General features: G+C 46.0%; 1 protein-coding gene across 9 annotated transcripts in view; it reads left to right on the plus strand.

The window, feature by feature from the left end:
• LOC100380667 (cytoplasmic dynein 1 intermediate chain 1) overlaps window positions 1–14,616 on the plus strand; it is a 127,127-nt gene that overhangs the window by 56,813 nt on the left and 55,698 nt on the right. For all 9 annotated transcript variants that reach the window (XM_014142837.2, XM_014142836.1, XM_014142840.1 and 6 more), the window contains 4 exons: window positions 2,869–2,961; window positions 7,899–8,064; window positions 8,322–8,421; window positions 9,016–9,141. In XM_014142837.2, coding sequence (XP_013998312.1) covers window positions 2,869–2,961; window positions 7,899–8,064; window positions 8,322–8,421; window positions 9,016–9,141 — 485 coding nt within the window. The remainder of the gene's footprint in view (window positions 1–2,868; window positions 2,962–7,898; window positions 8,065–8,321; window positions 8,422–9,015; window positions 9,142–14,616) is intronic.

Genomic DNA, 14,616 nt, shown 5'->3' on the forward strand with positions numbered 1-14,616 from the left:
ATATAAAACGCAGTGCAAAATCAATCTCCCACAAAAGACAAACACAAACACACCCTCATATATGGGACTCTCAATCAAAGGCAAATAGACAACACCTGCCTTCAATTGAGAGTCCCAACCCCAATGAACCCAAACATAGAAACAGACACACTAGACTCAACATAGAATACATGAAAATCGAACAGTGCCCAAAAACCCCGGAATACCTAAATCAACTGCCCTACAACAAACACACCACCCCTAACCACATAAAACAAATACCCTCTGCCACGTCCTGACCAAACTACAATACCAATTAACCCTTAGACTGGCCAGGACGTGACAGTACCCCCCCCCCCCTAAAGGTGCTAACCCCGGAAGCACCTTAAGAAAAACAACAACCCCAAACAACAACAAAAAAATCCCCCTACTAAAGGGAGGGAAGGGAGGGTGGCTGCCGTCAACGACGGCACTGTGCTACACCCCCCCTCCCTAACCCACCTATATCTGGAGGTGGCTCCGGTTCTGGCCGTTCCAGGCAGTCGGTCCACTCTGGCAGACCCGGAGGGCAGTCGGGCCACTCTGGCAGACCCGGAGGACAGTCGGGCCACTCTGGTAGACCCGGAGGGCAGTCGGGCCACTCTGGCAGACCCGGAGGGCAGTCGGGCCACTCTGGCAGCTCGGGGCAGTCGGGCCACTCTGGCAGGCCCGGGGGGCAGTCGGGCCTCTCTGGCAGGCCCGGGAAGTCTGGCCACTCTGGCAGGCCCGGGCAGTCTGGCCACTCTGGCAGTTCCGGGCAGTCTGGCCACTCTGGCAGTTCCGGGCAGTCTGGCCACTCTGGCAGTTCCGGGCAGTCTGGCCACTCTGGCAGTTCCGGGCAGTCTGGCCACTCTGGCGGCTCCTGACTAGCGGGCGGCTCTGGCGGCTCCTGACTAGCGGGCGGCTCTGGTGACGTACGACTGGCGGGCGGCTCTGGTGACTGTTGACTGGCGGGCAGCTCTGGTGACTGTTGACTGGCGGGCAGCTCTGGTGACTGTTGACTGGCGGGCAGCTCTGGTGACTGTTGACTGGCGGGCAGCTATGGTGACTGTTGACTGGCGGGCAGCTCTGGTGACTGTTGACTGGCGGGCAGCTCTGGCGCCTCTTGACTGACGGGCCGACGCACTGTCAGCCTGGTGCGTGGTGCTGGTACTGGGGTCATCAGCCTGAGAACACGCACCTCCAGGCTAGTGCGGGGAGCGGGAACAGGACGAGTCTTACTGGACTGACGCAGCTCTGGGTCCGCACGAGAGGCAGGAACCGGAAAGACTGGGCCATGGAGGCGCGCAGATGACCGTGATCGCACCGCCTGCACAGCCCGTCCTGGCTGGATGAGACTAGTAGCCCTGCACGAGTGGGGTGCTGGTGCAGGGCGGACGGGGCTGTGCGTGCGTATAGGCGAGATATTGCGCACCTCCGCGAAACACGGCGCTCTCCACCTCCTACGCTCCACCATGTACTCACGGGTAGCTGGCTTATGGTTCCTCCTAGACCTAGCCAAACTACCCGTGTGCCCCCCCCAAAAAAAATCTTGGGGGTGCCTCTCCGGCTTCCTCGCCATGGCTTCAAACCGCCGCCTCTCAGCCTTCGCCTCCTCGGTCTCTTCCCGTGGGCGACGGTATTCCCCAGCCTGATGCAAAGGTCCAGCCCCGTCCAGAACTTCCTCCCAGGTCCATCTCTCCCGCCAGTCCAACTCGACATCCCTTTTTCTCTGCTGCTTGGTCCTTTGTTGGTGGGAGATTCTGTCACAAGTTTCTTCATCTTCCGATGATATAGAGAAATCGTCGTCTGAGAACGTGGACCAATACGCAGTAGAGTTGGTGCTCATCATCTTAATTTATTAAATGACGTTGAACACGAGAAAACAACAAGAACAACGAAAGACAGTTTTGCAGGCTATATAAAACGCAGTGCAAAATCAATCTCCCACAAAAGACAAACACAAACACACCCTCATATATGGGACTCTCAATCAAAGGCAAATAGACAACACCTGCCTTCAATTGAGAGTCCCAACCCCAATGAACCCAAACATAGAAACAGACACACTAGACTCAACATAGAATACATGAAAATCGAACAGTGCCCAAAAACCCTGGAATACCTAAATCAACTGCCCTACAACAAACACACCACCCCTAACCACATAAAACAAATACCCTCTGCCACGTCCTGACCAAACTACAATACCAGTTAACCCTTAGACTGGCCAGGACGTGACAGTGGGTTTGGTCATGTTACTAATAATCATATTGGGAGGGGAGTGGGTTTGGTCATGTTACTAATAATCATGTTGGGAGGGGAGTGGGCTTGGTCATGTTACTAATAATCATGTTGGGAGGGGAGCGGGCTTGGTCATGTTACTAATAATCATGTTGGGAGGGGAGTGGGCTTGGTCATGTTACTAATAATCATGTTGGGAGTGGGTTTGGTCATGTTACTACTAATAATTTTTCTGCAGGTGTTTTCCCAATGTTCCGATAATACAACTGGTGGAAATGACAGAAGTCCTAGAAAAATCCTCCATCCTCCAATTGACCTATACTGTAGTAGTATCAAATGCTTTGCAGGGTGTCCTGCCAAGCCGAATACACTTAATTGTGTATGTTTGTGTGTGTGTGTGTGTGTGTGTGTGTGTGTAGGAGGCCCATCCGGCCCTGAATGTCAGTTAGTCAGGTGGGCCAGGCCTGCGAATGATTAGATGGGATGGAGGGGTATAAGTATAGAGGGGGGGTTGTAGTACTTGGAACAGCTGCTGATTAAAATGACTGCTTGCTCTTTCTTTCTCTCTCCCTTTCCCTCTCTCTCCCCCTTTCCGTCCTCTATACCCCTCTCTCTCTCTTTCTACAGAGGAGGAAGAAGAGGATGAAGAAATCACAGAGCTGAAGCCTGATCCTGAATCTGACCAGCAGGAGGAGGAGGACACCAAGGAGATGAAAGAGGGTAAGAAGAGGGGGATGATACGAGGGGGAGGAGAAGAGGGGGAGGAGAGGAGGGGGAGGAGAAGAATGGGAATTTTGTAGAGGGGGAGGAGAAGAGGGGGAGGAGAGGGGGGGTGAGAGGGGGCTGAGAAGAGGGGGTTGAGAAGAGGGGGGGAGAAGAAGGGGCATTTTGCAGAGGGGAAGAGAAGAGGGGGATGAGAGGGGGTTGAAAAGAGGGGGGGGAGAAGAAGGGGCATTTTGTAGAGGGGGAGGAGAAGAGGGGGAGGAGAAGAAGGGGCATTTTGTAGAGGGGGAGGAGAAGAGGGGGAGGAGAAGAAGGGGCATGAGTGGAGGGGTTTGGGGTAGAATGGAATTGTTTACCGTAAAGAGGGGGAAAGATGAAAGGTGAAGTAATGGTAAGAAATACAGTAGCTTTAGCTGAAGGGAGTGTTTGCATCCCAAATGGCACCCTATTCCCTAATGGGTCCTGGTCATAAGTAGTGCACTATATAGGGAATAGTGTGCCATTTGAGTCACAACCTATGAGTTCAGGTGAGTTGAAGCACATAGGTCACACATATGTCAGATAATCATTTCTGACACTGAACTCTCCAGTTCTCTCCACCAATTGAGTTTAACCACCACCTTGGTTTGGGGAACAGTATAACAGAAACATAACATATTTCAATTAAAAACGAGTAAAAGCGATGAATCAATTCATGAAATGTATTTATAAAGCCCTTTTTACATCAGCAGATGTCACAAAGTGCTATACAGAAACCCAGTATAAAACCCCAAACAGCAAGCAATGCAGGTGTAGAAGCACGGTGGCTAGGAAAAACTCCCTGGAAAGGCAGGAACCTAGGAAGAAACCTAGAGAGGAACCAGGCTCTGAGGGGTGGCCAGTCCTCTTCTGGCTGTGCCGGGTGGAGATTATTGAAGACGTTCAAACTTTCATAGATGACCAGCAGGGTCAAAGAGAGAGAGAGATGGGAGAATTAGAGGGAGCATACTGAAGATCACACAGGACACCAGATAAGACAGGAGAAATACTCCAGATAGGACAGACTGAACCTAGCCCCCTGGTACATACACACTGGAGACTGAGACAGTGGGAGTCGGGGGACACTGGCCCCGTCCAAAGTTTCCCCCGGAGAGGGCGAACCAGGCAGGATATAACCCCACCCACTTTGCCAAAGCACAGCCCCCACACCACCAAAGGATATCAAAGACCACTAATGTACTACCATGAGACAAGGCCGAGTGTAGCCCACCAAGATCTCCCCCAACGAGCCCGAGGACAGGAAGGATGGGAGAGCGCGAGGACAGGAAGGATGGGAGAGCGCGAGGACAGGAAGGATGGGAGAGCGCAAGGACAGGAAGGACGGGAGAGCCCGAGGACAGGAAGGATGGGAGAGCGAGAGGACAGGAAGGATGGGAGAGCACGAGGACAGGAAAGATGGGAGAGCGCGAGGACAGGCAGGATGGGAGAGCGCGAGGACAGGAAGGATGGGAGAGCCCGAGGACAGGAAGGATGGGAGAGCGCGAGGACAGGAAGGATGGGAGAGCGCGAGGACAGGAAGGATGGGAGAGCCCGAGGACAGGAAGGATGGGAGAGCCCGAGGACAGGAAGGATGGGAGAGCGCGAGGACAGGAAGGATGGGAGAGCGCGAGGACAGGAAGGATGGGAGAGCCCGAGGACAGGAAGGATGGGAGAGCCCGAGGACAGGAAGGATGGGAGAGCCCGAGGACAGGAAGGATGGGAGAGCGCGAGGACAGGAAGGATGGGAGAGCGCGAGGACAGGAAGGATGGGAGAGCGCGAGGATAGGAAGGATGGGAGAGCGCGAGGATAGGAAGGATGGGAGACTCCGAGGACAGGAGGGATGGGAGAGCGCCAGCCTTGTCTTCTCCCACATCGCCAGTCAAACTGTCACTAAACAAAGCCGTTGGAGCGTGAGTGAGCGGTCACTCGCGCGTGACCCCCGCTGGCGTATCGGATGCCAATCTCTGTGGCCGAGGTCCAGCTTATCGGCCCGTAGCCCTGCGGGTCAGACCTGATTAAAAACGTGTCACTTGACCCACTCTGGAGGACTTCAAAAAGAACAGAGAGGGGGGGGGCAGAGAGGGATGGCGAGGGAACGTAGATGGGGGCAGAGAGGGCATTCTTTGTGAGGCAAAGCTGGTGCAAGGAGTAAATAACACTAAAGGAGGGTAGAATGAGGCCTTGTTGAGGCCAGGGGCTGGCCCTGTTAAAACACACACAGATGTACACACATGTCATTACACACACACACACACACACACACACACACACACACACACACACACACACACTATTACACACACACCCACACACACACTATCACACACACACTATTACACACACACACACACACACACACAGGGTCCCAGTCTACCCTGACTTTGATCAGCCCTTTGTTGTCCTTATGAGTTGTCAAAAACAGGACCAAGAGAATCAAGTGGGCTGAGATCAAAGAGTCAGCCAACTAATGGGGACTGCATGGGGACAGACAGAGTGACATCACACAGAGGGACATCATAACCGAACCGGCGTCTCACTGGGCCCGGCCGTTATTACAGGGGAGGAGGAGAGGAGGGGAGGACCTCGGACGTTGTTTATTCTTATTTACCAAGTGAATTACTTTACAGCTGGTCATGTACTGCTTTACAGCTGGTCATGTACTACTTTACAGCTGGTCATGAACTACTTTACAGCTGGTGATGTACTGCTTTACAGCTGGTCATGTACTACTTTACAGCTGGTCATGTACTACTTTGCAGCTGGTCGTGTACTAATACAGCTGGTCATGTACTACTTTACAGCTGGTCATGTACTATACAGCTGGTCATGTACTGCTTTACAGCTGGTCATGTACTGCTTTGCAGCTGGTCGTGTACTATACAGCTGGTCATGTACTACTTTACAGCTGGTCATGTACTGCTTTGCAGCTGGTCGTGTACTATACAGCTGGTCATGTACTACTTTACAGCTGGTCAAGTACTGCTTTACAGCTGGTCATGTACTACTTTACAGCTGGTCATATACTACTTTACAGCTAGTCATGTACTACTTTACAGCTGGTCATGTACTATACAGCTGGTCATGTACTACTTTATAGCTGATCATGTACTACTTTACAGCTGGTCGTGTACTACTTTACAGCTGGTCAAGTACTACTTTACAGCTGGTCATGTACTGCTTTACAGCTGATCATATACTACTTTACAGCTCATGTACTACTTTACAGCTGGTCATGTACTATACAGCTGGTCATGTACTACTTTACAGCTGGTCATATACTACTTTACAGCTGGTCACGTACTACTTTACAGCTGGTCATGTACTATACAGCTGGTCATGTACTACTTCACAGCTGGTCATTTACTACTTTACAGCTGGTCATGTACTACTTTGCAGCTGGTCAAGTACCACTTTGCAGCTGGTCATGTACTACTTTACAGCTGGTCATGTACTATACAGCTGGTCATGTACTATACAGCTGGTCATGTACTACTTTACAGCTGGTCATGTACTACTTTACAGCTGGTCATGTACTATACAGCTGGTACTTACTACTTTACAGCTGTTCATGTACTACTTTACAGCTGGTCATGTACTGCTTTACAGCTGGTCATGTACTGCTTTGCAGCTGGTTGTGTACTACTTTACAGCTGGTCATGTACTGCTTTACAGCTCGTCATGTACTACTTTACAGCTGGTCATGTACTACTTTACAGCTGGTCATGTACTATACAGCTGGTCATGTACTACTTTACAGCTGATCATGTACTACTTTACAGCTGGTCATGTACGACTTTACAGCTGGTCATGTACTACTTTACAGCTGGTCATGTACTATACAGCTGGTCATATACTACTTTACAGCTGGTCATGCACTACTTTACAGCTGGTCATGTACTACTTTACAGCTGGTCATGGACTACTTTACAGCTGGTCAAGTACCACTTTGCAGCTGGTCGTGTACTATACAGCTGGTCATGTACTACTTTACAGCTGGTCATGTACTGCTTTACAGCTGGTCATGTACTATACAGCTGGTCCTGTACTGCTTTGCAGCTGGTTGTGTACTACTTTACAGCTGGTCATGTACTACTTTACAGCTGGTCATGTACTACTTTACAGCTGGTCCTGTACTACTTGACAGCTGGTCATGTATTATACAGTTGGCCATGTACTACTTTACAGCTGGTCATGTAGTACTTTACAGCTGGTCATGTACTACTTTGCAGCTGGTCAAGTACCATTTTGCAGCTGGTCGTGTACTACTTTGCAGCTGGTCATGTACTACTTTGCAGCTTTGCAGACTATGATGCATGAGGAGGTTTATTGTATCCGAGGCTTTACTCTATCCTGGATGGAAGTGACGTCAGTGATTTGGTGTTGCGATCTAGATAGAACTATTGTTATTGTCGTATGGTGCAGTAAAGTTATAGACAGAATATATGTGCAACCAGACTGTTGTCTTAGTGTGTGTGGAGTTTGAATCATGTTTATTTGGGTATACACTGTCTGTATTTAGTGCCAGTTCAGGGTAGTAGTTTGGGAATGGGTGGGTGTTTAAAATGACACGTCTATATTTGTATTTCTACGTGTGTGTGGATGTGGATGTTTGTTTGTGTCTCAGGCCACCCCAGAGAGCTGTGTCTGGGTGGTGTGTCTCAGACCACCCCAGAGAGCTGTGTCTGGGTGGTGTGTGTCCCTGCACATTGTCATTGACCTATTTTGACTTATCCCTGTGTGTGTGTGTGTGTGTGTGTGTGTGTGTGTGTGTGTGTGTGTGTGTGTGTGTGTGTGTGTGTGTGTGTGTCGTGCATACGTGCGTGCGTGTGCTTGTGTGTGTTTGTGTGCATGCATCCATGTGTGTGTGTGCCTGCGTTCGTACGTGCCTGTGCCTGCGTGCGTGTATGTGTTTCAGGCTACCCCTGCAGGGAGCTGACAGAGGAAGAGAAGCAGCAGATCCTCAAATCAGAGGAGTTCCTCAGTTTCTTTGACTGCAGCATCAGAGTGATGGAGAGAGCCCTGGCGCAGGACTCAGACATCTTCTTTGACTACAGTGGACGAGACCTGGATGACAAGGAGGGGTGCGAAATTGGAATTTGTGTGTGTGTGTGTGTGTATCTCTGTTGTGATGTCTGTTGAAGGAACATGGTTTGTGTAATCATGTGTATGGAGCTGATAATGGCCTCATGGAGTAATGCCTTTGGTGTCAATCAGGACTTGACCTCTTTGTTCTTCAAACACATTCCCTCCTCATGATGTCATCGTCCTCTCAGAACCCCCATTTGACATACAATGACATCACCCAGTGACCTCTGACCCCTGTTTCTATTGGTCACAGGGACTTACAAGGCGGTTCCAGTCTGGCCCTCAGTAGGCTATTCTATGACGAGCACTGGTCCAAACATCGAGTCATCACCTGTCTGGACTGGTCCCCTCAGGTAAGGACCGTTCCAGGGTGAAGTTTCCCCTTAGGTACAGATCTAGGACCAGCTTCCCCTCCCACAATGCTAACCTTAACAATTAGTGGGGGGAAAGCAAAACTGACCCAAGATCAGCATTTAGGTGCAACTTTACCCACACTGTGTGTGTGTGTTTTGGGAAGGGAGGAGTGCATGTTTGTGAGTGTATGTGTCATCACTGTACTCTCCATGATCTTCCTCCTCATCCTCCTCTCCCTTCTCTTCCTCCTCTCCATCCTCTTCCTCCTCCCCTGATCCTTTTTTATCCTTCATTTTCCCTCTCATTCCTGTTTCCGCTTTCTTTCCTTCCTCTTCTCTATCTCTCAATTTGATTTGATCTCCCCCTCCTCTTCCTCCCCTCCTCTTACTTCCTCTCCTCTATCTCTCAATTTTATTTGATCTCCCCCCTCCTCTTCCTCCCCTCCTCTGACTCCCCCTCTTCGATCATTCCATTTTATTTGATCATGTCCTCTCTCCTCCCCCTCCTCTTCCTCTCCCTCCTGTACCTTCCTCTCCTCGATCTCTCAATTTTATTTGATCTTCCCCCTCCTCTTCCTCCCCCTCCCTCCCCAGTATCCAGAGCTGTTGGTGGCATCCTACAACAACAACGAGGATGCTCCTCACGAGCCTGACGGTGTAGCTCTGGTCTGGAACATGAAGTTTAACAAGAACACACCTGAGTATGTCTTCCACTGCCAGGTAAAATCAGTCCCAGGTACACCTCCATCAGATCAGCTGGACCGTATTCACAAAGTATCTCAGAGTGCTGATCTACCATCAGTTTAGCCTATTAGATCATAATTCAATGGAGAGAGGGGACCTGATCCTAGATCAGCGCTCCTTCTCTGGTATGCTTTATAAATACGGTCTTTGATCTATATAACATTTAACTGTTCCCAATGTGTTATACCGATATTGTATTTATGTGATTTATATGTCTATATTACAGTACTTTAATTTAACAACAGCACTCTGATTTATAATTGTGTTTCGGGCACTGTCTCAACAGCCAAAAGAAAAAAATATTCACAGCATATTTTCTTTTAACAAAAAAAAGTGACGCTATTTTCCTACAGTTGATTAATGTTTTAATTGGCAGCCTGCTACAAGTGGATGTGGGTAGAGATACAATATTCTAAGGTTGCATCCCAAAAGGCACCCTTTTCATGAAATAGTGCACCACTTTTGACCAGGGCCCATAGGGATCTGGTCAATGGTAATGCAGTATGTAGGGAATGATAGGGTGCAATTTGGGATGCTGCCTTAGACAAGTAGGTAATGTCTATGGAACACATCATTCCACCGCTTCAACAATGATGACACCAGAGATGAAAAATTAGGAGTAAAGTGATATTTAATTAAAGCAGTGAGTTCCTCAGGGGTTCCTGGGGTTTGGCCTACTTGGGCAGAACATGATATTATGGAACATGTCCTGCTCGCTCGCTTTGGTTTTGGTGCAGAAAATGCCTCTGGTTGATCGTGACGTGTGTGTGTATGTGTTTTTGGTTTTACAATCCACGTGGGAACCAGAAGTCCTCACAAGGATAGTAAAACAAGAACAATTCTGACAAGTGGGGACATTTCACCGCTCCCCACAAGGAAAAAGGCTATTTTAAGTTTAGGGGTTTGGTTTAGGATTACAATTAGGTTTAAGGTTAGGATTAGGGTTAGGAGTTGGGGTTAGGGGTTGGGGTTAGGGGTTACGTAAAAAATTATTTTAAATAGGAATCGGTTGTTTGGTCCCCTCAAGGATGGTAAAACAAACGTGTGTGTACGTTTGCACGTATGTGTGTGTATTCACGTGCAAATCCGTGTGTGTCCGTGTGTGTGTGTGTGTGTGTGTGTGTGTGTGTGTGTGTGTGTGTGTGTGTGTGTGTGTGTGTGTGTGTGTGTGTGTGTGTGTGTGTGTGTGTGTGTGTGTGTGTGTGTCTGTGTGTCCGTGTGTGTCTGTGTGTGATGGGGAGGCTGGGAGGCAACTGAGGTCTGGGGAGGAGATTTAGAGGGACTCTGAGAGAGAGAGAGAGAGAGAATTACAGAAACTTCTGCGTAATAAAAAGATGTGGCCTACCACTTCCTAATCCAGGAGGCCACATGTGTTAGCCCACCCACGTGGATCCTCCAATCACATGTGCTGCTTAACTCTGTTTCCTACGCCCAGAGTCTACCTCATAAACACACACACACGCACAGTATAAACTTATATACAAACAGTACATTGAAATAGTCACACACACACACACACTGAGTTATAGACATACACACAGAGTCACAGGCTCACACACAGAGTCACACACACACACACACACACTCATGCAAAGCCATACACACATGCACAGCCACCCACTCCCACACTGCAGACCAATATATGCAATTTAGTAGAGGCCTTAATAGATTTGAATAGATAATAGATACACACCATTATCCCCCAGCTTTATTTGGCTACTATTATTAATGTATGTTCTGAAGTGCATGTAGTCTGGTGTAGATATTACAGTGTTACAACATGTAGTCTGGTGTAGATATTACAGTGTTACAGCATGTAGTCTGGTGTAGATATTACAGTGTTACAGCATGTAGTCTGGTGTAGATATTACAGTGTTACAGCATGTAGTCTGGTGTAGATATTACAGTGTTACAGCATGCAGTCTGGTGTAGATATTACAGTGTTACAGCATGCAGTCTGGTGTAGATATTACAGTGTTACAGCATGCAGTCTGGTGTAGATATTACAGTGTTACAGCATGTAGTCTGGTGTAGATATTACTGTGTTACAGCATGTAGTTTGGTGTAGATATTACAGTGTTACAGCATGTAGTCTGGTGTAGATATTACAGTGTTACAGCATGTAGTCTGGTGTAGATATTACAGTGTTACAGCATGTAGTCTGGTGTAGATATTACAGTGTTATGTCCATATTGTAGTCTGGAAGCTGGGTTTCTATAGTATAATGATGTCCATATTGTAGTCTGGAAGCTGGGTTTCTATAGTATAATGATGTCCATATTATAGTCTGGAAGCTGGGTTTCTATAGTATAATGATGTCCATATTGTAGTCTGGAAGCTGGGTTTCTATAGTATAATGATGTCCATATTGTAGTCTGGAAGCTGGGTTTCTATAGTATAATGATGTCCATATTGTAGTCTGGAAGCTGGGTTTCTATAGTATAATGATGTACATATTGTAGTCTGGAAGCTGGGTTTCTATAATGTAAAGATGTCCATATTGTAGTCTGGAAGCTGGGTTTCTATAGTATAATGATGTCCATATTGTAGTCTGGAAGCTGGGTTTCTATAGTATAATGATGTCCATATTGTAGTCTGGAAGCTGGGTTTGTATAGTATAATGATGTCCATATTGTAGTCTGGAAGCTGGGTTTCTATAGTATAATGATGTCCATATTGTAGTCTGGAAGCTGGGTTTCTATAGTATAATGATGTCCATATTGTAGTCTGGAAGCTGGGTTTCTATAATGTAAAGATGTCCATATTGTAGTCTGGAAGCTGGGTTTCTATAGTATAATGATGTCCATATTGTAGTCTGGAAGCTGGGTTTCTATAGTATAATGATGTCCATATTGTAGTCTGGAAGCCGGGTTTCTATAGTATAATGATGTCCATATTGTAGTCTGGAAGCTGGGTTTCTATAGTATAATGATGTCCATATTGTAGTCTGGAAGCTGGGTTTCTATAATGTAAAGATGTCCATATTGTAGTCTGGAAGCTGGGTTTCTATAATGTAAAGATGTCCATATTGTAGTCTGGAAGCTGGGTTTGTATAGTATAATGATGTCCATATTGTAGTCTGGAAGCTGGGTTTCTATAGTATAATGATGTCCATATTGTAGTCTGGAAGCTGGGTTTCTATAATGTAAAGATGTCCATATTGTAGTCTGGAAGCTGGGTTTCTATAGTATAATGATGTCCATATTGTAGTCTGGAAGCAGGGTTTTTATAATGTAAAGATGTCCATATTGTAGTCTGGAAGCTGGGTTTCTATAATGTAAAGATGTCCATATTGTAGTCTGGAAGCTGGGTTTGTATAGTATAATGATGTCCATATTGTAGTCTGGAAGCTGGGTTTCTATAGTATAATGATGTCCATATTGTAGTCTGGAAGCTGGGTTTCTATAGTATAATGATGTCCATATTGTAGTCTGGAAGCTGGGTTTCTATAGTATAATGATGTCCATATTGTAGTCTGGAAGCTGGGTTTCTATAGTATAATGATGTCCATATTGTAGTCTGGAAGCTGGGTTTCTATAGTATAATGATGTCCATATTGTAGTCTGGAAGCTGGGTTTCTATAGTATAATGATGTCCATATTGTAGTCTGGAAGCTGGGTTTGTATAGTATAATGATGTCCATATTGTAGTCTGTAAGCTGGGTTTCTATAGTATAATGATGTCCATATTGTAGTCTGGAAGCTGGGTTTCTATAGTATAATGATGTCCATATTGTAGTCTGGAAGCTGGGTTTCTATAGTATAATGATGTCCATATTGTAGTCTGGAAGCTGGGTTTCTATAGTATAATGATGTCCATATTGTAGTCTGGAAGCTGGGTTTCTATAGTATAATGATGTCCATATGTAGTCTGGAAGCTGGGTTTCTATAGTATAATGATGTCCATATTGTAGTCTGGAAGCTGGGTTTCTATAGTATAATGATGACCATATTGTAGTCTGGAAGCTGGGTTTCTATAGTATAATGATGTCCATATTGTAGTCTGGAAGCTGGGTTTCTATAGTATAATGATGTCCATATTGTAGTCTGGAAGCTGGGTTTCTATAATGTAAAGATGTCCATATTGTAGTCTGGAAGCTGGGTTTCTATAGTATAAAGATGTCCATATTGTAGTCTGGAAGCTGGGTTTCTATAATGTAAAGATGTCCATATTGTAGTCTGGAAGCTGGGTTTCTATAGTATAATGATGTCCATATTGTAGTCTGGAAGCTGGGTTTGTATAGTATAATGATGTCCATATTGTAGTCTGGAAGCTGGGTTTCTATAGTATAATGATGTCCATATTGTAGTCTGGAAGCTGGTTTCTATAGTATAATGATGTCCATATTGTAGTCTGGAAGCTGGGTTTGTATAGTATAATGATGTCCATATTGTAGTCTGGAAGCTGGGTTTCTATAGTATAATGATGTCCATATTGTAGTCTGGAAGCTGGGTTTCTATAGTATAATGATGTCCATATTGTAGTCTGGAAGCTGGGTTTCTATAATGTAAAGATGTCCATATTGTAGTCTGGAAGCTGGGTTTCTATAGTATAATGATGTCCATATTGTAGTCTGGAAGCTGGGTTTCTATAGTATAATGATGTCCATATTGTAGTCTGGAAGCTGGGTTTCTATAGTATAATGATGTCCATATTGTAGTCTGGAAGCTGGGTTTCTATAGTATAATGATGTCCATATTGTAGTCTGGAAGCTGGGTTTCTATAGTATAATGATGTCCATATTGTAGTCTGGAAGCTGGGTTTGTATAACATAATGATGTCCATATTGTAGTCTGGAAGCTGGGTTTCTATAGTATAATGATGTCCATATTGTAGTCTGGAAGCTGGGTTTCTATAATGTAAAGATGTCCATATTGTAGTCTGGAAGCTGGGTTTCTATAATGTAAAGATGTCCATATTGTAGTCTGGAAGCTGGGTTTCTATAGTATAATGATGTCCATATTGTAGTCTGGAAGCTGGGTTTGTATAACATAATGATGTCCATATTGTAGTCTGGAAGCTGGGTTTCTATAGTATAATGATGTCCATATTGTAGTCTGGAAGCTGGGTTTCTATAATGTAAAGATGTCCATATTGTAGTCTGGAAGCTGGGTTTCTATAATGTAAAGATGTCCATATTGTAGTCTGGAAGCTGGGTTTCTATAGTATAATGATGTCCATATTGTAGTCTGGAAGCTGGGTTTCTATAGTATAATGATGTCCATATTGTAGTCTGGAAGCTGGGTTTCTATAGTATAAAGATGTCCATATTGTAGTCTGGAAGCTGGGTTTCTATAGTATAATGATGTCCATATTGTAGTCTGGAAGCTGGGTTTCTATAGTATAAAGATGTCCATATTGTAGTCTGGAAGCTGGGTTTCTATAGTATAATGATGTCCATATTGTAGTCTGGAAGCTGGGTTTCTATAATGTAAAGATGTCCATATTGTA

Source organism: Salmo salar, chromosome ssa14 (assembly GCF_905237065.1).
Source record: "Salmo salar chromosome ssa14, Ssal_v3.1, whole genome shotgun sequence".
Taxonomy (NCBI): Eukaryota; Metazoa; Chordata; class Actinopteri; order Salmoniformes; family Salmonidae; genus Salmo; species Salmo salar.